This window comes from Trichoderma virens (genome assembly GCF_000170995.1).
Source record: "Trichoderma virens Gv29-8 chromosome Unknown TRIVIscaffold_4, whole genome shotgun sequence".
NCBI classification, from domain to species: Eukaryota; Fungi; Ascomycota; class Sordariomycetes; order Hypocreales; family Hypocreaceae; genus Trichoderma; species Trichoderma virens.
Genome location: NW_014013745.1, coordinates 1,255,868 through 1,279,961, shown reverse-complemented (window position 1 = coordinate 1,279,961; position 24,094 = coordinate 1,255,868). Strand labels below are relative to the sequence as shown.

Here is a 24,094-nt window from a genome sequence, read left to right as displayed (position 1 = left end):
GCCGGTGTTCGCTGAAAGTCACCCACCCAAGTTCCAAATATTATCCATAAAGCTTCCGAATCAAAGCAGTGCGTCTTGCCTCCAACTCCGCCACTTCTGCTTCCAGTGACGCCAGGTCATCGTCCATTTCGGCACCATTCACTTCTTCTAGGTCTATGGGCAACAATTCTGGAGATGAATCATTTGCATTCAGAGGATCACTCAGCTGCGATGGGAAAAGGTGCGCTTCGATCTCCAGATGTTTCTGCGTGATAGGATCAAACACCAAATCTTTTAGCAGCAAATGCTGGAATATGCAAGTCCCCTTGGATTTGGCCACATCCATCTTCGTCTCCGGAAAGGGGGCGACGTCGCTCGTGAGAATTGTCTGATGATGTTCCCGTGCCACCTCTCCCCACTGGGCAAGAACTCGCGTTTGGGCAAGCATGGTGTTTCCGAGGCTCCTCCAGACGATGCTGGCTCGACTATTTTCGTATATGTAGCGGAATATGTAGGCAGAGCTTTCTTCTCCGTCTACACATGTGCCCCAAAGCTCCATGACTTCAAGTTGCGGAAGAGAGTGCAGGGCCGCTTTCGCTGCGAGAATCACCAGCCGCACGAAATCGCGTCCGCTGTGTTCTAAGTTTGGGAGCGGACAGCGCAAGACGACGCGTTTTAGGGAGCTTTTTCTTTCGTCCATGTTGGATGGTTTGCCTGGTTGAATCATGAACTGAAGAAAAGCTGCTGTATCCATCTGCCATGGTGGGCAGAAATGCTCCAATCTTTGAGAAAGCTTTGCCATCTCCTGAGGCAGGTATTCTTCAGCATGCAGAGATATCTGAGATCCCGACTTATCGTAGACATAATCAAGACGTTCGGTTTTGGGGATTTCCCACTGCGTCAGGGACAATTGACGCAAGGTTGTCGGCAGAGATGGGAGTAATTGCAACTGGAAGCCTGGATAAGAGAGAGGCAATGTTAGTGGTCATTGAATGCTTGCCTAAAAACCCTAACCAGCGTCTTACATACCTCGATCAAAAGACATTTGCTGACAAGGATTAAAAGAGATTGTTCTCTCGAAGCGAAACCACTCAAGCGCTATAAAACTTTGGCCAAGGAGCTGGGACAAGCATCCCACGTGAATTTCCCTGCGAAACTGTCTGCGAATGACCAGCCCTTTAATCATGGGTACGGCAGGAAGGCTGGTCTTGTGTTTATTTACAAAACGGCCTCGGTCATTCCTCTGCGCTTGTAAGTGAAGCGGAGTTCCCTGTATCCTTTTGATATGCTCATTATATAACGGCAGAAGGCCACCGCCATGAAAGTAAATGTTAGATGGATTAGCAGCGTTCATCATGTGGAAGTCAAATATGCTGGGTTTAAGGTCTAGGTCCTCAGCGTAAAGAAACGGATAATCGTCCTTTATTTCGAATCGGTTTAGTCGATGCTCTGTATCACTAGGCGAGGAAATAGATAGCGTTAGTGTTATTCCCCATGCGCCATGCCTTGCAGGATCCCAGAGTTTAAGAGTCTCCAGTAGGGACTGAATACACGTTGTGAAGATCATATTGTTGCTGTACGACTTGGGTAAGCCCACCTCTAATAGAAAAGTATATTGTATTAAATGAAGATGGAGATGGAAATCTCACTCACCAATACTGTGTTGCTTTATCTTCTGGTTTGTCGCAAGCAGGACACTTATATTTTGCGAGTTTAACTTGAAGCCAGAGTTTTCGGATATATCCTAAACGAGAGTCGTTTCGTCCAACTATTGCTGCAAATTCGCTGAGAGAGCTAGGATCAAGGACGAGACGACGGAATGTGTAAGTCTCAACAATCTCCTGCCATTCCCGGCACACTGTTGCAAATCGAGCCACCTTTGGGCCGTTGCACCGTTTCCCGGAGCTGGGTAAAATTACCCAGCTTAGTGTCTGTTGGCGTATCTCAACTGGTAGCGAGTCCCACGAAAAGCCCCTGGCGGTGGAGGTTGGCGACTCGACTTGCATGGCGTTGATCACCTGTTCCATCGTGCCGAGCGACAAGATTCACAAGATATAGGGGGAAAATCCAACTCTTACAGAATTCAAGGGAAGAAAGGACGAACTGAGAGATTAAATAGTTTTGAAATGCTCAAAGCATCACTCTCTTGCCCCAATTAAAAGAAAGTATCACGAAGCATTTTGAACAATTAGGCCCGGTGGCTTATTTTGGCTAAAACCTACATGTAACTTCAGCAACCACCACCACGAATATACAAGCCTGACTTTGGGCAGTCCTCTCCACTGTCAAGTCATCGACGCATTAAGCATCTCGATATCGTCTCTAGCTCAAGTCAATTCGCATCATCCCCAACAGTGACAGCCTTGTCGAAGTATGCGCATATGGTCCTGGACTAAGCCTCCACTAGCACATACGACCACAGGCAGTTTAAAATTCGGGGTCCCGTCAGCGGCTGTTGTATGTTTTTACTTTTTTTGCGTTGTTTGAGCCAACTTCCTTGCTTCCTTTTAGGTCTGTTGCCCTCGTGACCCTATCACATACGACCATAGGTAGAGGACAATTCGGGGTCTCGTCTGCTCCCCCCTAGACAAGCCTCTAACCGGCAGATTAGTAGTTGAGTGGGTGACCATCAGCGAACACCGGCTGTTGTATGTTCTTTTTCTTTTTTTCCTTTTTCCTTTTTTTGGTTTGTGCATTGCAGATTGTCCTGCTGTTACTCCGTATACTCGTAATTATGAAGATGATGTCTGTGGCCCTGATGGTAGACTTCATTTGGTGTTCATGTAATGAGCCTCAGCTCACCACTACAGGATCCACATACATCACTTGCTTATCACTTATCAAAGGTCCACCTTGTTTAGAGCATTCAACTTTTCTTCTGTCTTCCAATCTGTCTATGTACATGCTATAGTGGTATCGACAATCCATACGATATTGTCTAAATGAGTAAAAAAAAAAAAACGCTAAGAGTGGCCTAGCCGTTACATCAGACGTGTGAGACCGTGTCCTCCCAATATTGTGAGAGGTATCATCATATACTCCGCATCCCATGACCCTATTTTGCTTTCGCCCTCGTCATAGAGAGGACAAAATTCTATATATGTATATTAATCAATGCATATCCGTTCCGCATAGGCATTATTCGGAACCATAAAAAAACAGTGAGCCAACATATTCTATCGCTTCGAAATGACTATGAAATGTTTGCATAAAAATCCAGGGGTAAATGTATCTGCATATCAAGCTTATGTTGCTGTGATGTTGCTAATACAAAAGTGTCGATAGAAAAGAAAAAAGGGGGTGGTGATATATCCAATCGAAAGTAAAGTTGAGGTGAGATGTGATCCATTAGGAAGGATGGACCGTTTAGTTTTCGCGAGCCTTGTGCGAGGCACGGCTAGCACGGCTAGCACGGCTCTGCTCTCTCTGCAGAGCCAAGCTAGCTCGCCTCTCCCGCTCGTGCTCCTTGACTTCTGCGGCGGCTTGGTCCTCGGTAACGACGACATTCTTGGCTCGTATTCTCGCAAGAACAGCCGCGGCCTCAGCGGCATACTGGCACCTGGCACGGATCTTGTCGCCGTACTTCCAGAAGAGGAAGGGGAAGGGAACGCAAGCCAATGCCAAGAAGGCGGGAATGGAGCTCGCCCAGTGGATACCCAAGTCTTGATACATGTAAGTGGTGAAGAGAGGGAAAGCAGCACCAAAGAGAGATCGGAGAACGGAACTGGCAGCCAGAGCCGAGGCGGCGAAAATAACATCTAAGACGAACATTAGCAGCCATCACAAAAGGGGAATAGATAGGGTACGGTAGCAACTTACAGGCATCAACAAGGTAGTTCATCAGTGAGAGGAAGACCAAGACAATACCCATCGCGAAGAAGATGGAACCAATAATGGAGACAATCCAGTGGACGCTGGGGCCGTTGGTCCACGCGAACCAAAACAAGCCAATGGGAATCAGGACGGAGCCAAGAATGGCGGGCGGCAGACGAGCCTCGGGAGCAGCAACTCCGTCAGGGGACTTGGCGGCAGTCTTGATGTATCGGTTGTTATCAAAAACGGATCCAACAGTGGAAATGGTCATGCCGATGGCGATACCGATAAAGGCGAGACCACCGATACCAGGGCTCCAGCCACGGCCCTGCTGGAAAACAATGGGGAAAGCGGCGAAGCACATGTAGAGGGTACCGTAGATGATGGCCATGTAGAGGGAGATGAGAAGGACGATAGGCTCCTTAAACAGAAGCAGCCAGGGCCTCAAGAGGGAAACACTGATTTGGCTACCAATGGTCTTGGGTGGCTGGCCCTCCTCAAGCTTGGAAATGTAAACCTTGCCAGTGCGCTTGCTCAGGGCGGCAGCGCGTTGACGGAGCAAGACGGGAGCATACGTCTCGGGGTAGACCAAAGAGCTGGCAATCCAGACAACACCGGTGAAGATGGCGATCAAGCCCTCAACCCATCGCCAGCCCTTGGACTCACCAAGGAAACCACCGGCGATCGGACCTATTAATCACAGTTAGCATGTCACGCGACTCGATTAAGTTGAACATGGCATTATCATCTTACCAAGAGCTGGGCCCAAGAAAGGAGCCATGGCAAAGATACTGAAGGCAATTCCTCGCTGCTTGGCCTGGAACAAATCGGCAATGACACCACCAGCGTTGGTCAAGGGAGACGATCCAAAGGCACCAGCAAAGAATCGGAGAACGACAAGAGTGGCCATGTTCTGGCTTCCAGCAGCTCCAGCACTGAAAGCAGCCAGGGCCATGTAACTGATGAAGAAGGTCTTTTGGCGGCCGTAGAGCTCAGAGAGGGGAGCCCAGAGAAGCGGACCAATAGCAAAGCCTAGAACGAACAGGGAAACACCTAGAATGGCGATCTCTGTGGAGATGTTGAACTCCTCAATGATCTCCCTCACACCACCTGAGTAGGCAGAACTGGCGAATGAGACGGAGAGGGTGGCGCTGGCCTGGATGAGAGTAATGGCCCACTTGAATGAGTCCTTGAAGGCCATGGGATTCCATTTGTCGCCAGGGATGAATTCGACGAGATATGGGGACTCTGTGGTACCTTGACCGCCGTAGTTGTACTCCAGGACTTGCTGGGTAACACCGGTCTGATCGAGGAGCACTCTCCAGTGGCTGACCTTTTCAGCAGAAATGGCCTGTTGCTGAGACTCGACATCGTGATCGGGCGTCGTGACAGTGGCAGACGAGGCAGATGCTGATGAAGAGGAAGGCGGATGAGGCGTCTGCTCCGGCATGGAAGGTTTTTCGTCGGCCATGGTTGCGGTTATGGTGCGTAGCGATGGTCGCTTAGAGAATGCGGAGTAGATGTGCCAGCCAAAAACCTTAGATTGAATCGCCGACAGCCCAGCTTTTTGGTGTGAGAAGCCTGCATCAGTGTCAGATCATGAGAGGGCACCGGGGGCATGTATTTGTATATAATAAGGTGGTACTATACTCCGTACATAGGGACAGGGGTTGAGCAATGCTCAGCTACATGTTGACTTACCTCCCTGAAATACAACCTAATCTTGTGGAACTCCGTCAGCGGGAAGCGGTGGGTGTCGTCCAAGCCCTAGCTGAATCGTCCGGGCGAGTGATTCCACAATGGTGTCTGCTGTTGACAAATGAAGCCCCTTGGCAAGCAAATTCGGCCTAGAACGCCGTTGGGCCTCGGCAGACCGGCAATGGTGCGAGGCTGTGGAGAGATGAGAGACGGGAAGGCGAAAGAGAGCAAAGCAATAGAGTAGAGGAACGAGTCAGGAGACGAGGCTGGTTGTTGACCGGGGAAGGGGGGGGCCTGTCTTTAAGAGTCGTCGAGGTTGGCACGATTGTTGTTGCGGTTGTACTGTGCAGTAGGTCCAGGTCCGGAGGGTTGGAGGACGGGATAATTGGATGCTTGCAACAGTAGTGCCGGATGCTTTTCTTATAAACAGGCAAAAGGAAGCAGGCAAAAGGACAAGCCTGGCCAGGGACTCGACGCCAAGCGGACCTGATCTGGCGGGCCAAGCCACCAGAGCTGGGATGGAGCTGCAGAAGCTGCATGATCAGATCAGCAACCGGACAAAGTGGAATTAGACAAGGGATTCGGGTTTGAGCAGTATTGCGCCCTTTGGTGGAGATAACAGCGGTTATTAGCGATGAGAGCAAGTGGGAAATGCTCGACGAGGTGCGCAATCTGAAGCCGCGAGCCGTTAGTGCCCAGTCGGGACTAGCCGATGCGAGTCGCTAGGCCGCTTGGGGATGGTTCGGGAGCCTCAGCGCTCTTCTATCTCCATTCTCCGCCGCTAACTCCCTGTTTGTACGCTTAAGGACAGGCACCACCAGAACTGCACTACAGTTCAGCGCCAAAAGTCCATGGACTTGGCCAGCGCTTGGATGGCGCCACGGAGCCACGCCGGGTTTTTGCTTCGGCCGAATGCAGGATTCGACTTTTGTGCACGGCATGACGTATGTACGAGTACAACATTGACAACTCGGCTCGTACAACTCGTGTTGAATCCTGTAGTGTCGTGCTGTAATACTGCATATTAAACTATTTACAATAAAAGCCATCTTTTTGCTGGAATGTATATGACTTAACTACCAAGAGCAGCTGAGAGGCAGTCTTGAGCCATTTAGGAACTAATTGTGTTTCTTTTTTCGATTCCATTCAAGACAGGCTGGTAACATACATATATACAGGCAACGGCCCCACGCCGCAACTCGCCCGCCCGTATTACTGCTGTACTTCGTATATCCGTATGGATGTAATCGAAGCATCCATCAGCCTGCTCCGCCTTATTAACGCCTTACTATGTAGTATGCTCGTCTCGTTTAGGAGATAGGAGGGGCGGAGAATTCCTTCATGTTTATTATAACTGCCACCCAATGTAGCTATTTTGTATACACGGTAGCAATGACAAATGCTGGCCCCCTTACATGGACCGGCTGGCAGCCAAGATAGCTGCCTATCAATCAATACGCCTCTTCTTTTATGCACATCACCTTGCAGCTGCACGCTTGCCCAATGCAACGCTCCAACCAAATCCTTCGTAGCTCGTTGCTACCAACAACACAGCTCATGGGTGTCGACCTCTTTCTCCGTGCCAATCATGTAACATGGCCCCCTCACAGGCTACCGTCCCCCAAGCCCCATGAGGGAGGGAACCGATCAGTTCTCCAAAAAAGCATTCCGCGAATGACGGAGCGTGTCCCCCGGTCACGGCTCTTGTTCTCAGCAAGGGCAGAATAGAAAATCCCTTTCCCCCCCGCCTAAATGCCCGCTTAGATGTCAGACGAACCCAAGCCACATCGGAAAAGAGGCATTTGCGGCTATCTCTCAGGATACACTGAAAATAAGGCACGTTTCAGATCAACACGCAACTGCAACGCTGCCAAGCAAGATGAGAAAACGCAAAACAAATCCCGGTCGCTGGCATCTACAATCTCCGGCATCTAGTCCCACCAACCCGGAGCCGCGCCCGAAGTCCGTCTCAACGTGTCGATTGCCGGACGCTGACAAACTGCGTCGTGCGCAAGTACAAGTTGTCAGATAGTTTGCAAGTTGCAATCACGAGTACAGGCTAACAGGGCTATTACCAAGCACCGCGCGCCATCAGCCCGCTTCTGGTGATGATCCTTCTTTTTTTTAATATATCAAACTTCCCGTATCTCGGCCTACAGCTAGGACAAGCTTGGACAGATGTAATACTGTCACACCTGTATGGTTGCAGCAAGTGTTGTGCGTATCAATGTTTACGTAGTTTTAAACAGTTGTACAGAATCCTTTTAGTCGATCCTTGACGAGACAGGATTACGACTTACAGAGCCCGTATGAGCACAGCGTGCGTATTGCATCGGAAATATGTTTTTTGACTTCGGTAATACAGTCTTCGGACCCGGAGCCCTCGTCGCCGCATCTCCGTCCCAGTGACCAGGTTCTGTGATCCATAGCAATCAATATTGGGCATATATCAGCATCCAACACGGCCCCAAACTCCACACGTCTGCGGTCGTGTACTCGCATGCGTCCATCTCAAGCACCACAACGGAGTAAAAACAACAGCCCGAGCCTAAAACGGACTCGCAAAACGAAGGCAAGCCAACAAATCTCAAACCAAACGCCCCGGGCAAGTGAGTAATAAGGCGGAATTCCGAAAGGCAACGACCCCAAAGAAGCGCGTAGCAAAAGCCAAACTCGTCACCTTTTTGCTGGCAAGACGATGGAAACTCCGCGGACTTTTGCACCACCCATCACACCCGGCCCCGCTTTTGCCGCGGCGCTAGCCCCAGTGGAGTAGCTCAAAACTTTGTTTGGCACGTGGAGATCCTGCCATGCCATTGAAGGAAGAGGGTACTTTTTGTGGGGCCAGCGCCAAGCCGTCTCCCTTTTTTTTTTTCCTTTTTATTCTTTTTTCTTTTATTGAAAAGCGGCTCCCGTTCCGCCTCTTATTTGTTTCTTGTTTTCTTGATTCCATTTTGCCCGTCTTATTCTTCCCTTTTGTCCACTAAATGCGGCTGACTAAAAAACTTCGGAGCATTTTGTCTTGGCCATCGCCCGTTTGGGTAATAAGCTTCGCGGACAAGGATCAACTTGTGTTTCCTGGTGTGCTTCTGGTGAAGTGAAGCGTGCTTTTTTTCTTCTCTCTTAGTTCCACGGCATTTCTACGGCGCATGTACCCGTGCAGGGGAACAAAGTACGAACGCATTGAACCGTGCAGACCGACAAACTGAAGTGCATGGAACGAGTATCCCCACCGATTATTCATCCGCAATTTTCTTACTGTATACTCCGTATACTCGTATTTGTTTTTGTCTTTCATTCTTAATTCTTTTTTATTATTAAGGCGATGCACTAGATCCACGCCGACGGGATTGAATCTCCAAAAAGACAAACCCACAAAGAAGAGAGACCACAATTAGTCATGCCACGATCGATAAGGGGCGCGGCTCGTGGCCTGACACCACATGCACATTTTTTCCAAATCTCTCGGACAACAAACCAGCCTCCGTTTCCAGCCAAGAAAAAAAAAACGCACTGACCGACGAGTCCCACGTTTGCCCGTCCGTGCATTCGATAAGTTGAATCTCGTCACCCAAAAACTCATGTGCCGAGGCTCCATCGGACACGGCGCGTCCTTTTTCGTAGCAAGAAAAACCCACTTGACGCCTGATAGTAGATCTGTTTGCGGAAGCCGGCCCGACACTATCTTTCTTGGACGGGCCTTTCTTCGCTCGGTAGCTGCCGAGACAGATAAGAACGAGGCAGATGAAATATGAAGACGAAGAAAATTTCTAATTTTTTTTTTTCGCCATCGTCATGTGAAAACACGACGACTTGCCTGTGATTCTGGGCCCTTGCGTTGTCCAACGGTGGAACCCGCCTCGTGTTCTTCTCAAAAGAGGCCCCCAAAAATTTGAGATTCTCACCAAAACATTCTATCCACAGCGGAGCACCTCACCGGAGCCTTATCGCTCTCAGGTAATTAAACATGCCACTAATCCCACGAGTTAAAATCCATGCCAAGATTTTGCATGGCTGTGCCGAGGCAAACAGTTTGTTGTTGCTACAGCCTCGTTTTGTGAAGGAAGCTGCACGTTGTGTCATCAGGCAGCAACCCGTGAAAGGGCACCGGAATTCGTCAATTGGGCCTCACCTGACGTAGGAACTGATTAGTAGTACGCTTATAGCATGATATTATTCATGTTTGTCTGCTCGTTTCCAGTCCGGATTTGAAGTCCGGTGCAGTTGATCAGGCGTCGATTGTGTAAGCACATAATTGTTGCCACATCGACAAACTCGAATCCAAGTGTCTACGTCGTGTAAATACATGTAGACTTAAAGTACTACGTAAATTCCTACCTACCTGAGTTTGCCTGTTATGGAAACGTTGCCAGCCAATTTCGTTGCTCTACAAAGCCCAACTGAGAATAGAGCTAATACCAAAGCACACGGTCCACTATCCAAGGCAAACCGCTTATCTTTGGACCTACTTGTACGTTGCTACATCTGTGCCTCAATCACACAAAGCAACTGACAAATGACTCATTTCATGTTCAAAAATTTCTTTCTATGAGCCAATAATTCACTGCCAGGGATACAACTCATCGTCCAACCTCGTACTTCATAGAACTAAACAAGGATCAAAGTGCCAGCGTGCAGCTACTAGCACCAAATCAATTGAGGAAATCCAGTTAAAAGTAAATAATATTGGCTGTGGGAGTATTACAAGGTACACCAAACTCAACGGGATGCAGTTTTGTATTATTAGACGCCTTTGGCGCCAGACTACGCATCGCTAAGGCCTTCCCACTCGTCTTCACCTCCGCCATTACTGTCATCGTCATCTTCGCTATCGTCCTCTTCGTCTTCTTCTTCTTCTTCTTCTTCTTCTTCTTCTTCTTCCATCTCATCTACTTCAACCCCCTCTCCTTCATCCACTCCGTGGAGAGAGACAGGCCTTTCCGTGGACTTGAGGACAGGCATGCCAATGACATCCCGTAAAATCCGGCCATCGTCGTCACGGAGATATGGCCCCTCGCCATTATCCCCGCTAACATCAATAGACGCCCCTCCCGCAGATTGTTCCCCTATATCGACCGAATCCCGCACGAATCCGGCAACAAAGAAGCCCATTACCCCATGGCCATCCCCCTTATAGGACCGTATGCAACCCTCCGCAACTGTCTCGTCACCTTCTGCGGCCTCGGCCAGTCCCCGGACCGGCCAGTCCCTTAGCCCACTCACCTGGTCTTCTCGCCGCAGAATACGCCATCCCTTGGCTTTTGCAATGTCCGATGCCAGGGCCCTAATAACAACTCGTTCGTTCTCCTGTGAATGAACTGAGCATGTTGAGTAAGTAATCTTCTTTGCTCGGGGGAATCGAAATGCGTGCAGTAGGAGCGTCAGCTGGAATGCCGAGAGCGCCTCCAGCCGTGCTTCCAGGTCCTTTTCCGACTTCACCACAGTCTCATTGCCATCATCGTCTACCAGCACGTTTTGTGCGGGCTCTTCAACTTCCTCGTGTTTCCTCTTCTTCTTGTTCGTGCTGGCGGCGCCTGGCTTCCCCTTGCCACCACGGCTCTCCGTCGGCGGATCTGGGAGGTGTAACTCGGGCATTGAGTCTCGACCAACGATACCACTGCCTGAACAACTCGGGTCCAACAACAAAGCTCCCACATCCTTGTATTTCTCGGACGTAGGATCCACTTGAAGGAAGTCCTGCCCGAACCCAATTCGAGTGATAGTCTTTGACCCGGCAATCTTGACCATCTTTTCCAGCGTTTGAGCCCTTCTTGAGTCCTTCTCAAAGGCGTAGATTGTCTGAGGAGCGTCTTCAAACTCCGGACGGTGCTTGTAAAGAATGGCCGCGAGATGCGTAGTCTTGTTCCCTGGGGCAGAACAAGCATCGATAACATCTCCGTCCTCAGATCGCGGATCCAGCAGATACGCGGGGAAACACGATGCCTTGTCTTGTAGGATAATTTTCCCAGAAGTATAGGCTTCCACCTTTGCAAAGTCCATACCAGCAGAGATTGCAAGCAAATTCGGTACATGAGGGTCAATGTAAATGTGTCTGCCTGGCTTGCTCATAATATCTTGAATGCTCTCGGCTCTGGTGTGTTTCGAAAAGGTTGTCTCCAGCTGTTCCTCCACGCTGCTTTTGAGAGCATTGACGCGCACCCATCTTGGGTAATTGGCCTCTTCTCCCGCAGACGTTCTTTCGACCTGTTCCTTTAGAACGTCCATTGTCGCCGCCTTTCTTCTTATTCTCGCCCTCGTAAATTCCGAGCTGAGGCGCGCCTTGTGGCGCTCTATCGATGCTCTCAGTCCATGGCTCTGGGGCAGTGCAATCCCTCCCTTGGCAAGTAATAAATCATGCACCAGTAGCAAAGCTAGTGTGGGCGTAAGCTACCCATTGAAGAGAGAAGAAAAAAAAAGTTAGCACTCACAAGCCCTTCACTCAACTCAACACGGGTAGATCCAAACATCATTCGGACGCCTCTCTTGTCTTTACCTTTCGCTCCAGTTTCAAAATCTCTGCCTTTTCAATTACTTCTTTCAAAACCGGACTCCATTTTGCGCTCTCCAACACGAGGGCGTACAGCTGTCCGGGTGGTGCTTTGCCCTTCTTCTTGCCAAAAACTCGTGATTTCAAGCTTCCGCTTGCGTCTGATGATGAGGATAAAATCTCTGCTGCCTCATGATAAAGCGACATTTCCACAAAAACACCCTTATAGTAAGGGGAGAAAAGAAATTGAGGCTGTGGGAAGAGAAGAGAAAAAAATAGAGAGGGTTGAGTAGCATATTGTGACATGAGGTCCTGCAATGAGAAATGTAAAATATGAAATTAGCCGTAGTTCAGCCGCCATCCCAGCCCAGGCGCCTCACCCGCTTTAGTCTACCAGCCTTATCCCAACTTCAACTTCGTCATGACAGACAAACACATGCAACAAATTATAGGTGCGAAATATCACATGTGCGCCAGAGAGTACGATGGAATTCAGTCACAGATTACATCATCTTTATGTGGAATTTCTACTTGTGTCACTACTGCACCACCAATTGGTTACTTATTTTTTGTGAATTGCTCATAAACTTTTATTCAGACTCTATAAGACCCAGTCATTCATAGACCTCGATTGATAAATGCTTTGAAATCCCTCGCGGGAGGCTCCTAACTGACTTGCCAGATAGTAAACCAAGAATCGTAAAAATTATGTCATCAAAAAATACACGGAAGAATCGAAATATCCAACAATCACCCCAAAGGTCAGCAGATATCATACCTGCTGCTGACCCAACCTTTCCAGATCCCGCTACCATAAACCCATCGGAATCCCATGCAACGCTTCAAACCAAATACTCCGTAACACTCAGATCATAACCCCAAGTGCACCGAAATAGCCAGCAACAACCCCTTACTTGCGGAGGCTGCGGTGGCGGTGGACGTGCTCAGAGCGCTTGGCGGCCTTGAGGGTGACAGAGCCAGTCTTGCTGTAGACGCTGATGGCCCAGCTTCCACCGCAGACCTCCTTGGAATCACCCTCGCAGGCCATGCTGCACTGGGACTCGGCGAGCTTGGCAGAGCCAACGAGCTCGTTGCCGCAGTAGCACTGACCACCGTACTCAGTAGCAGCGATGGAGAATCCCTTCTTGACACAGTTGGCAACGCACTTGTCGTTGCTCATGGGGCCAAGGTTAGGCAGGATATCACCGGTGAGAACACGGCCGATGTTGTCCTGGTAGCAACCAGCGTAGGTGTATCCACCGACGGTAGCAGCAGAGTTGCCCTTGGTAGGAGCAGAAGAGGCGGCAGGAGTGCCAGCGGTGACTGTAATGGTCTCAGTAACGGTGTGGACATTGGCGCCGCTGCACTGGGAGTTGCCACCGGCAGCGGGGAGAGAAGAAGCAGGGTTGGACTCGATAGTCTTGGCGGGAGTTGAAGCGGGCTTACTGGAGGGAGACGAGGCGGGCTTGCTGGAGGCGGGAGCAGCAGGCTTGCTGGAAGGAGACGAAGCGGGCTTGCTGGAGGCGGGAGCAGCAGGCTTGCTGGAAGGAGAAGAAGCAGGCTTGCTGGAGGCAGGGGCAGCAGGCTTGCTGGAGGCGGCGGGAGCAGAAGAGCTGGAAGCAGCGGGCATAGCAGGGGCAGCGCCGTACTGGAAGCCGCTGAGAGGGTTGTTACCAGGGAGCTTGGTGAGAGTGCCCATAACCTGCTCGTTGACCAGAGGAGGGATGGTGCAGTCACCCTTGTTCAGACCGTAGAAGAGACCGGGGCACTGGTCCATACCAGCGTCACCAGCATCGCAAGTGTCGATGATGTGCTGGAGAAGCTCCTCGTCCCAAGCAGCCATGAAGTCAGCGTGGCCAGAGTAACCAGTAACATCACCAGTGGAGAAGACGAAGGGCTGAGTTCCCTGGTTCTCGGTCCAGCGGCCCTTGTAGGGCTGAGTGTCATAGTAGACCTCGAAGAAGATGTGAGGGGTGTGAATCCAGCCAGGGGGGCAGTCCTGCTTGCCGTTGCCAGCATCGGTGGGGAAGGCAGTGTTCTCCTTGTAGTTGGTGAGGCCAGCTTTGGGGTTGTAGCAAGAGGGGAAGTGGATGTCCAGACGGAGAGGAGAGTACATGCCATCGCAAGTAACATCGGGGAAACCAACACCAGCGCCCTGGTTGTTGGGGTCGACCATACCAGCCTTGGAGCCGTCAGAGCCGACGGGGTATGAAGGAGGGTTGTAGCTGGTACGAGGGCAAGTGAACTGGACGTTGCCAATGGGGCCCTTGGAAGGGTCGAGCTGGTCACCACCGCCGGCAGCGGGAACAGTGCGGGACATGGAGTTACCAGCCAGCATCTGGAGACCAGTGGGGAAAGCCTTGATCTGGTCGTTGGTGGCCTCGAAAAAGTAGTAGACGTTGGTGTAGTAGACGTCAACGTACTCGAGGTTGCCCGTCTTGGGGTCGTGGAAGTAGAGGGTAGGGTACCAGTAGTTGGAGTAGTCACCCTTGACGAGAGCGGTACTGCAGTTGGACTTGAGGAGCTCCTCACCGGTGGAGCTGAAGCTGAAGCCGCTGCCTCCCAGAACGTTGTGGACGTGTCCAGAGGGAACACCAGGGTTGACAATGGGATCAGCACGAGTGGTGACCAAGCCCTTGTTGGTGAATCGCAGAACAGCAAAGGTTCGGCTGTCCTTGGCGGCGGCAACGCCAGCCATGGCAGCAACGGCCGCGGTGGTAGAGAACTTCATATTGAAAGTATTGAAAGATCCGTGACTTTAAGAAAACGAGACTGTATCAAAATCGAGGAAATGCTTTCGACGAGCTATGCAAGGTCGCTAGGACGGTTGAAAATAGTTGCAGCGGTGATACCTGAGCACCTTGAAACGAATGTGTATAAACCACGAGAGAATGTCGAATGTCTGTCGTGACGAAGGAATGGAATGATACAAGAGCGAAAAGAAATGCCAAATTGTATCGAAAACGATTTAAAGGAGAGGAAGTGCCCAGCAACTTTTGAGATGTAGGAAAGAAGCGGCCTGGAGAAGAAAGAAAAAAAACCGAGAGAAGGATCCGGCGGCGATGAGGATAAAATAGAAAAATCGAGAGAGGGGGAGAGAGTGAGAGGTGAGAGGTGAGGGTATCTTGAGGGGCGTGGGGACGATTCTACGGAGTGGGGCCGAAGGAGTTCCTGTCCTGTCCTGGCTGCGTTGCGCTGCAAACAAGGAACAAGGGCCTGGGCTGCTAGAATTGCCATCGCAAGCCAAGCACTTGTGGTGGATGCACAGCACTGCGCCTAACCGGGGATTTGCGCCTTCAGGGCCCTTGTCCCCTGTCGAGCCCCTGGCGCCAGCAGCCGGCATCCCACTGTGTGTCGAGACAGAAGCCCGGCGAGGGGGCTGCAGGCTGGCCAGGCCCGGATCCGTAGGCAATGAGAAATAGATTAAAGAAATCACGGCCATATTTCGCATAGGGTCTAGCCCATACGAGGGCGAATAAGCAGGTATCCTTTGTCCCTTTGTTTTGTTTCTTTCCATTTCTTTCAACAGCCCAGACATGAATCATGCTGTGCTCTGAGGGGCCCCCGCGCATGGGCGAGTATACGAGTAAGATGGGTGCATGTGGTTTGGCCATGGCCAAGTACAGCAGAGGTATCACAACGACGTGTAAGATGGCTGAGACTGTGCTGAGCACACAAGCAAAAAGTCCTACGGGGTTACACAGAGGGTACACGCATGTACGAGTATGGACCTGAATATTCCGCAAGCACGAGGCAGACTTACTCGTGCATCGAAGCAAAGATACCGGTACCTCAGGTTACCTCATCCCCCATCTCCTCATCACACCATCACATCTAGAGATGCATACAAGCATGTACTTGTCCCGAGTACAGAGTACCTCTCCAGCCCAGTCAGCAAAGCCCAGAGACGGAGTGGCGAGTACCCGGACAGACCAAGGAGAGAGACTCCATTGCAGGCTCCGTCTAATGAGCTAGGACGCGGCTCTTACTCTGTACCTGCATAAGGGCTCAGAACCTTTTCCAGCAAACGCCGGGCGTGATTGGGCATAAGGCGGCGGCGGGGGCCAGCCAAAGTGTTTCATGTTTCAAGCTTGCGAGCCGCAAAAATTATATCCCTCGAATGTGAAAAAGTCTATATGTGACCAGACTGCATGTACTGTGCTCGTACATGGACAGATTCAGGCACAGCACCCAGAACAGTCGATGGATTGTTTACGAGCCTTGCGTGTTAGTCCTTGTCTAGCACCGAGCTGTCATCCAACAAACCCCCCCTCCCATCGCTCACCAAAATCGCAACTGTCATCTACTCCAGACTAGCCGTTGCACGTTAAAATTGGCATCTCAGGTGGCAGTTTGGCCGGCGCTTCGCTCTTCGCCCAAAGGACTCTCCACTTAGACGCCCACTGGCTCGGAATCGAATCATTTGCCCAGATTCTCTGGTCGGTTGACGGCCACGTTTCCTGCGTGGCTGGGCGCTAATGTGCAGATCTGAAACACCAATCTTTCTGTTTGCTGGACCGGGATCCGAATGCGCCGACAAATCTGACTGGCTGGCCGATCCTTACCGCCCATGAGCGCTATCGCATGCAGTGTTATCCTACTTGCAGCCCTTTTTTTGCTTATTTTTCAATTATTTTTACTTTTTTGAGGGGGGGTTACTATTGTTATCTGTTGTTTTGTGTGCTCTGTTGTGTTGTTTGCTGCAGCCAAACTATTGGTGTGGCTGCAGGAAAAAAAGAAACTCTACGTCAGCCATGTTGGCCTCCTTGCATCTGGCATGTATCAGAAATCCTGTCTACTTTTTTTCAGCTCTGCATTTATTACCAAGCTGACCTGGAAACAGATTGCCGTTTTCCGCCCCTTTTTTTGTTTTGATTGTTGTTTCCCCCTCCTGGACTGCCCTTTTGGTGTCGGCCATGTTTATCAATTCCTACCTAGTCTCAATCTATGTGAATGGGGTCTCCCACCATATTACTATGTACGTGTACAAAGTAATCACTCATCGGTCCACAGCTTCCAGAAGTCTTGAGTAAATGACCCGTCAATCTATCCAGCCAGGTCAACTGATTCTGCTGAAATTACGGATCGATGGAATCGAACAAAACGATAGTCCATCGGTGGTGATAACCGAATCCATCCCTGGTCCATGGCGACTGTCGTGGCCTGGACCGAGCCTCTGTGGGCCTGCGTCACCCATCACACTGCTTCTTTACCCCGTATGTTCGTTCCGAGCCTGACATTTCGTCCAACTTTAGGGGCGCGGCTAAGGCAGGCACCGAGAGAAGCCAAGAGAGGCGTCGGCCGTGCTTCCGGCGACATGGCATGGCGCGCGTAGCCTGGTGCTAGCAGCAATTGTAAAACCTTGGGCTGTCCAGCTGTACGTACTCCGTACATGTAGCCATCTGTGATCAGGTAGACAAGCGCCACCCTGTGGATATCGAAAGGCGAGATGCCCCGAGGCCGACTCCGTGCCGGGATGCCCCTCGCCGTGGCCATTACTCTTGTATACAAGGGGACTATATCGGAAACGCGGAGGCGTGAAATTTTGCGAGGTTTATTGCTAGCACAGATGAAAGCACAGGTGAAAGCACGGAGCTGTGCCGCCCAGCCTCTCGACTTGCAATTGTCTTCGTGTTTGCTTGGCCTGTTTGCCTGTGCTTGTTCACATAAACATCCATGGTTGTTCCCCTATTTGCCACGCCCCATCTTGTCCAATTCCCCATCCCCGGTCACGCTCGTCCCCAACTGCTGCAGTATCCTCTCCCAGATAGGTACATTTTTACTGTAAAAGCCTCCTGATGAAGCCAGTGACTGACACGGAGTACGGAGCAATGTTGGTTTGTGCTTGACTTATTTTGCCTCTACTTCACACTGCTCCATACAAAGCCCCATAGCACTCCGTACCACCCCTCCCTATTCTTTGCCTCTTCTGATTTTTCCGTCCCCCGTTCCTGGACCAAACAGCCTGCGCTACTCCTATTGCTGCTGTGCCTGACTCCATTCACACCGAACAAGTTAGTCCAGATGGGCCTCCATGCCTTTGAAACGCACTAGCGCTGGTGACCGCAACGCCTTAGCCGATTGGCTGCCATGGCTGCCTCTTACTGCTTTCGGCCGAATGGCAGGCTCAACGTTGCTTACGGGTACGTACCTCCGTGGTCGCCCATCAGATAATAGGGCCTTGGCGGGAATAAGGGCAAAGGTTAAGGTAGAGTTGGGGGCGAGGCGATGGAGAAGGAAATTGTCAGACGGTGGCCGATTAAGCATACGAGCATAACGGCAACTGTAAACCGCCAAGCGATGGAAGTGCATTCATTGTAGGGTAAGTATGTAGTTGACATCAGCTCTCAGCATCATGGGCGTGATGAACCATCTTCTGTTGTGGATTTCTACAGGTTACATGTTTTTGATATACGACTTCAAAAGTATCCAAGATGTTTAGGCACAAGACTGGCCAAAGTGCATGATAGATTATATGACGAAACCTACGGAGTACGTCTGCTGAGAATTCAGTCTGGCCTAAAAATTTTGTCAAATATCTGAAAACCAATACTATCTATTGGTGCTACTAACGACAAATGTAGGGATAGAGTCTGCCGCCCACCCTCCACAAGACGGAATCCTCATCGATTGCTGATTCGTCCCCTCGCATTTCATGGCGGCTTCATCTGTCGTGTACCAACCAACAATATCGGAAAGATTGCCGCTTTTCCAATCTAGACCCCGTCGAACTGAGTTCAAATGAAAAGAGAGAGGGGTAACCCAAACGAAGCGGTGTACAAACAAGTACTACCGTGGGACCTGTATATTACAACTCCCAACCTACTCAAAGACGGAGCCAGGCTAGGACTTTCCATTCGGGCCACGGCTGTCATACCCGCTCTACTGTGGTACAGGTAATCTATACAGATGGCTCACAAGTGTTGGCCCCTCCCCAGTCACTTTCTCATTTTCCCCTTCTTCCCCTGGTCTTGGAATCAGGTGAGAATGTCAACTACTCATAACAGACAATGAATAGATATGGGGCCATGCACGAGCTCCCTGGCTTGCTAGCCGCCGGGCTTGGCGCCAATAATTCACACGTGTGCGCTGGATTTATCCTCTGGGATCTGTGAAGAGGTTTGCATTTGTATTAAAGGGCAGACACGACACTCGTTGGGCGTTAGCACGAACAAAGCAATACTGTCAAAGCAAACAGAGGGCAGACAAAGTGATCAGTTCTCCCACATTCTCGTGGCTCTGTCATTACCAGCTGATGTCCTGGTGAAACGGATAGCGATGTTGAGGTGAATGGGTGAACTGCTGTACGTGCACCAACATCACAGCCTCCACTACGTAATAGGTAGGTAGATGTCGTCTCACCAACAGCGACTCCTCACCATTCCTATCTCTCGAGAACAAAAAAAAAAAAAAAATGAGGCCATCATCGCAAAAGAACTGAAGCCTTCGGAGCCGTCGCGGCATCTTTGCGCACTCTGCACCCTTCGTACCCCATTGCATCTCTTACCCTCTCCCATGGAATAGGAAGGACGCAGCAAAACTCCTCATAAGCATACTCCTACCTATACCTATTCAACACCAGACTTGCAAGATTACTACTCAGCTCCAAACTCGCATAATACAGTAGTGTTTATTATTATTATTTTCTTCGCCTGCCGCCAGTCAGGGGGTCGCATCATGTAATACCTAATACAAAAGCACCCACAATTAAGGCCCTTAGTAATGACCCATTGGGAAGTAAATCGCGAAAACGTACGAAACAGGGAATAGCACGCATTGATCGCCCCTTCCACCGATCTCCATCCTGCCAAATCTGTACGTCCTATTGTCGCAGAGTGCCGCTTCTTCCATTTGGAAAGCCCTGGATGGGAAGTTACCTCGCTACGAGTTTTTTACTTTCTCTAGGATTTCTTTTTTTTGGTGCACCGCCTTTGTATCTGTGCTTACGTGTAGGTATCTCCGTACCTTTCTTTACAGAGGTTCATGTAATCGCATGATTTTAGTGCTAGCAAAAGACTAGAATCGTTCCAACTTGGCTCTCGGGATTCAAGAGCCAAATGTTTTATTGTTGCTTACTCCGATGACACCTGCTTTTCGTGGGTTCGTCTCCCTAACTTTGAGTTGCCGGCAATCGAGAAGCATTTCAGTATTCGCCGGTCTCAGCATCGGTAGAAGCGCTTACTCTTGATGATGCGAAAATGATTTAAAGCATGGTACCGTACCAACTAAATAAATAGCCAAGACCACCAGAGAAACACACTGGTAGTAAAGAACTTTACTCCATTATAATATTTGCCGATGATAGCATCGCTTACCTGTATTTGGTATCCATAAGGTGGTTGATGTTTTATTTCTGTAGGGTAGGTAGCCATCAGCTGCTATAATTCCGACATATTATTGGTGACAAGTATGATAGGTACCTATGTAATAGATGATCAAGATACACTGAAAGAAAGACAGCCTCTACCGCAGGACGCTTCCATGCTCATCCTCCCTAGGGAAGCAAGTAGCAACTTCCAGCTTGCCAGTCTCCCCATTAGCATGAAACGAAAGCACGACGGAAGCGCCATAATTCAGGGGATTGCCTTCAAACACCACCAAATCCCTACTCTTCTCCAGCCCCAAAATCGACTCAACATTCGAAGTCACAAGTCGAACGGTCTCTTCTTGGCTGAGATGAGCGTACTTGGCCGCCCACCCGGCCTCTGGACCTAGATCGTGAATGCGATAGTCCGCCGGCATTGCTACAAAGATGTAAGTCAGTGAGAGAGCTTCTACAACAGCGATAATGTAACTTGATGTCACGGGGCAATACTCACTAGTCTCGAAGATAGCCAAAGCAAATGTCACGCCAGCCTCCTTGAGATGGCTGGCTATGCTTCTAGTAAGAGGCGGCCCGACAACTGCGTCCTTGTCGCGGAAAGTATCAGGAGCAGGCCGATTCTCTGAGAGGATGACGGAGATGTTGGCAGCAGCAAGCTCTTTGGCCACCTAATCAACAAGTGTCAGTACCTGGCCATTACCGAGTATTCTAGATAGATACTACTTACGTAGGGCGCTTCCTTGCCACCAAGTATCACAATATTGGTCTCGGGAAAGTCTTTCTTGACGAGGACCAGCTGAGACATGTCATACTAGGAAGTTTCCCAAAGTTAGCAGATCTATTCATTCCGAATAGTTGGAATCGAACCTTCTCACCTTGTTGTTGCTGTTCACAACGAGCGGCAATCTGCCCGCCGCCACTCGCCCGTACACGGTCTCATTATGTTTTCCCTTCCCGTCCTCTAGCATTTTCCGGAGATGAGCAATGCCGTTGCTAACTGTGCCTTCCGAATGCTTGGTGGCATCGCCCAGAGCCAGATGCAAAGCCACGTCACCCTGAACGATACCTCCGTCCGTAAGGCTCTTCTTACCGCTGGTAAGAAACTCTACACTGACGCCCTGGACAAAGCCAGACGCATCTGCCAGCGGGAGCGAGATTGCTCTGGTGACACCCCCAAGACGGGCCCTCGCAAACTCCTTCCCATCAAGCCAAACTCCGTACTTTGCGTAGACCACGCTCTCAGGATCCCCGATTCTCTGACCCGACGCCTGGCCATCACCAGTGCTGTCCAGCATGGCAATCTCGGTCATACCCAGGGCCCGAGTGAGGGCCGTCAACCCTGGCAGGACATGTCCGTTTTGCAGAGATATGTGAAGAGCCTTCTTTCCCTTTTGCTCGAACCTGCTTCCAGCCTCTGCGCATGTAACAGCTGAGCCGAAACACGAAATCTCCCCGTCTTCAACAATAAGCTTGAGAGGCTCATCGCCAACTTGTGCCAGCGAGGCTGCCAGCTCTGGATAGTTGTCAACAAACGCTTTCTGAATACCCTCGATAATGAAGCTTTGGCCAGTCTCGGAAGCTTGAGAACACGTTGATTCTCTCTGCTCATCTGAGATCTCATACCGCACCTGTGGCTTGATATTGTCATTTTCATCTCCAGTACGAGCTGCCGTAAATGTCACGTCCATGCTCTGCTTGACTTGAGATTCATCAAGCTGGGCTTGGCCGTCGATGAAGACCTGCAGAGGCGTCGCGCCAATTGATAGAGGGTGGGAGTCCCACACCACAATATCTGCGTCGAAACCAGGCCTACAGTACCCTACACGGAAATCAAGATCAATTGCCTTTGCTGGAACGGAGGTGATTGACTGAAGGGCCTTTTCCTCCGGAAGCTTGAAGGCATGCCCAATGGCTGCTTGAGAGGCCAAATACTTGGCGCTCGTCAAGCCAATGACATGATCAGACTTGTAGGCCACAGGAACGCCATTCTTATCGAGAATGTATCCTGCGTACAGGTTCGGTGAGTATGACTCTGCCTTGTATAGACTAAACTCTGCAAAAATTGCAATAGTGACGTTGTCCCCCTTCTCCTTGAGCAAGTTTGGCACTTTCCAGGCCTCAGTAGCATGATGAAACCCCGAGACTCTGTACCCAAACTCGTGGCTTATCCGAAGCATAGTCTCTATATCTTCCGGCTCATAGTTGTGGTTCTGTACAATGACTTGTCCCCGAAGAATGGCCACTGTTGATTCAAGCTCTAGCTGGAATGGAAACTTTCCATGATGGTGAATAAAGCTAGCCTTGAGACTATCATGCCAGTGGTGGTTCTCCAGAATGGCAGAGCAGTAATCATCCTGTTTTTCTTTCAGCTCCTTGGCCTTTTGCAGTTGTTCTCGCAGGTGCCAGCCGTTGCCAAGTCGAGTATATCCCCATGTGCCCTTTGGATTTTCACCAAATGCAAATTTCATGTACCGACGGCGCTCGCCTGCAGGTACTCCTCTCTCGAGAAGCAAATCTTCAACAACAGGTTCAGAATGCTCTCCAGAGTAGAGCGCGTTCTTTACAGGCACACCCTCGCCAGCAATGAGATTTGCCGAGCCGGGGATGATGAGCGAAGACGTGACACCACCCGATAGAATTATCGTGGCGGCTTCATCGTAAGGCTTCAGAGCATCAATCACGCGCACCATTGGGGTAAATGCTTTAGTTTCCGGGTTCACTTCATTGGCGTCATCGCTCACTTCGGTGCTTGGCCATGTGCTAATGTAGTGATGTGAGTGCATGTCAACGAGACCGGGGGTGACATATCGGCCGTGGACGTTGTACTCGACGACGCTGTCGCCTACAATGGCCTTGTTGTCCGACGTCTTGTGAATGGCTTCAATGAGACCCTTGGAGAAGACAATGTCGACGGCGTCGGGAACGAAAGCCTCGCCGTCGAACAGGGTTGCGTTTCTCAACACAACCGTCCCAGTTTGGCCATTGGTCGGCGACCATCGCGGGTTGCTTTGTCGAGAGCCAGGCGCAGGCCTGCCGGGGACCTTTTCCAGCCCCTGACACTGCGCCAGCGCCTCTTCAAAGCGTTGCAGCAGCTTCGGCGAAGCTTTCCCGCCGGGATGCTGCTGAGCTCGGTACTGGCGATCAACGGCGAAGCACAGCCAGAGCACGGATGCAGCAACTACAACGCTCAAGCCCGTCCTGACGGACAGCATGCTCTGCGCAAACAGCCGGCGATGGCGCGGTCGCCTGGGATAGGCCGGAACCTCATACGGCGGAGGCTCTAGCGAGCTTGATCCTCCGCTTGGAGACGCAGGCCGTAGGAGCCGTCTCTTTTCCGACGCCTCGTCCATGCGATAATATGATGGGTGTGATATCAATGATACAGGTGCTGTGCAATTGCCATGCACGGTTGAGACTTGGCCAAGGCGAGACAGAGAACGGTGTGTGGGCTGTGTCGAAGCGAAGGGCCGGTTGAGGTGAGCAGTGAGGTATCGCTTATCAGCGCGGCAGATATACAGAGCAATGCTGCGAGAGGGTGCGTAAGCACCGCGTGAATGACGCCAGCATGGGTACACGTACCTACAGTACCTAAACAACTGTACTCGCACACTACTAATACCTATAATACAACACTGCACTTTGTTTCGTCGCGCACTAGCAGGACCTTTTGGTTGTACCTGTACGAGCACCGCGTCTGCACAAGTTGGTACCTGTCTGTAGTGGCATCAATTAGTCAATAGTACTAAGGCTATTCCGCTTTCTGTGGCGTTTGCGGGGGCGGAGAGAAGCGAGTT

General features: G+C 50.6%; 5 protein-coding genes across 5 annotated transcripts; all 5 read right to left on the bottom strand.

Moving 5' to 3' along the window:
• Window positions 1–40: 40 nt before the first annotated feature.
• TRIVIDRAFT_220060 (uncharacterized protein) lies at window positions 41–2,006 on the bottom strand (the record flags this gene model as incomplete). Its single annotated transcript, XM_014103340.1, has 3 exons — window positions 41–936; window positions 1,009–1,553; window positions 1,633–2,006. The coding sequence occupies 3 exons, from the start codon at window positions 2,004–2,006 to the stop codon at window positions 41–43; spliced, it is 1,815 nt and encodes a 604-aa protein (XP_013958815.1).
• A 1,339-nt stretch (window positions 2,007–3,345) lies between these two features.
• On the bottom strand, window positions 3,346–5,242 carry TRIVIDRAFT_31389 (uncharacterized protein; the record flags this gene model as incomplete). The annotated part of the gene is made up of 3 exons (XM_014103339.1): window positions 3,346–3,737; window positions 3,799–4,482; window positions 4,546–5,242. The coding sequence occupies 3 exons, from the start codon at window positions 5,240–5,242 to the stop codon at window positions 3,346–3,348; spliced, it is 1,773 nt and encodes a 590-aa protein (XP_013958814.1).
• Window positions 5,243–10,254: 5,012 nt separating this feature from the next.
• On the bottom strand, window positions 10,255–12,184 carry TRIVIDRAFT_30279 (uncharacterized protein; the record flags this gene model as incomplete). The annotated part of the gene is made up of 2 exons (XM_014103338.1): window positions 10,255–11,877; window positions 11,984–12,184. The coding sequence occupies 2 exons, from the start codon at window positions 12,182–12,184 to the stop codon at window positions 10,255–10,257; spliced, it is 1,824 nt and encodes a 607-aa protein (XP_013958813.1).
• Window positions 12,185–12,887: 703 nt separating this feature from the next.
• Window positions 12,888–14,675, bottom strand: TRIVIDRAFT_31434 (uncharacterized protein; the record flags this gene model as incomplete). The annotated part of the gene is made up of 2 exons (XM_014103337.1): window positions 12,888–13,338; window positions 13,483–14,675. 2 exons carry the CDS (start codon window positions 14,673–14,675, stop codon window positions 12,888–12,890), a joined length of 1,644 nt encoding a protein of 547 aa, XP_013958812.1.
• Window positions 14,676–20,440: 5,765 nt separating this feature from the next.
• Window positions 20,441–23,650, bottom strand: TRIVIDRAFT_61393 (carbohydrate esterase family 9 protein; the record flags this gene model as incomplete). Its single annotated transcript, XM_014103336.1, has 4 exons — window positions 20,441–20,721; window positions 20,797–20,968; window positions 21,028–21,111; window positions 21,176–23,650. 4 exons carry the CDS (start codon window positions 23,648–23,650, stop codon window positions 20,441–20,443), a joined length of 3,012 nt encoding a protein of 1,003 aa, XP_013958811.1.
• Window positions 23,651–24,094: the final 444 nt, after the last annotated feature.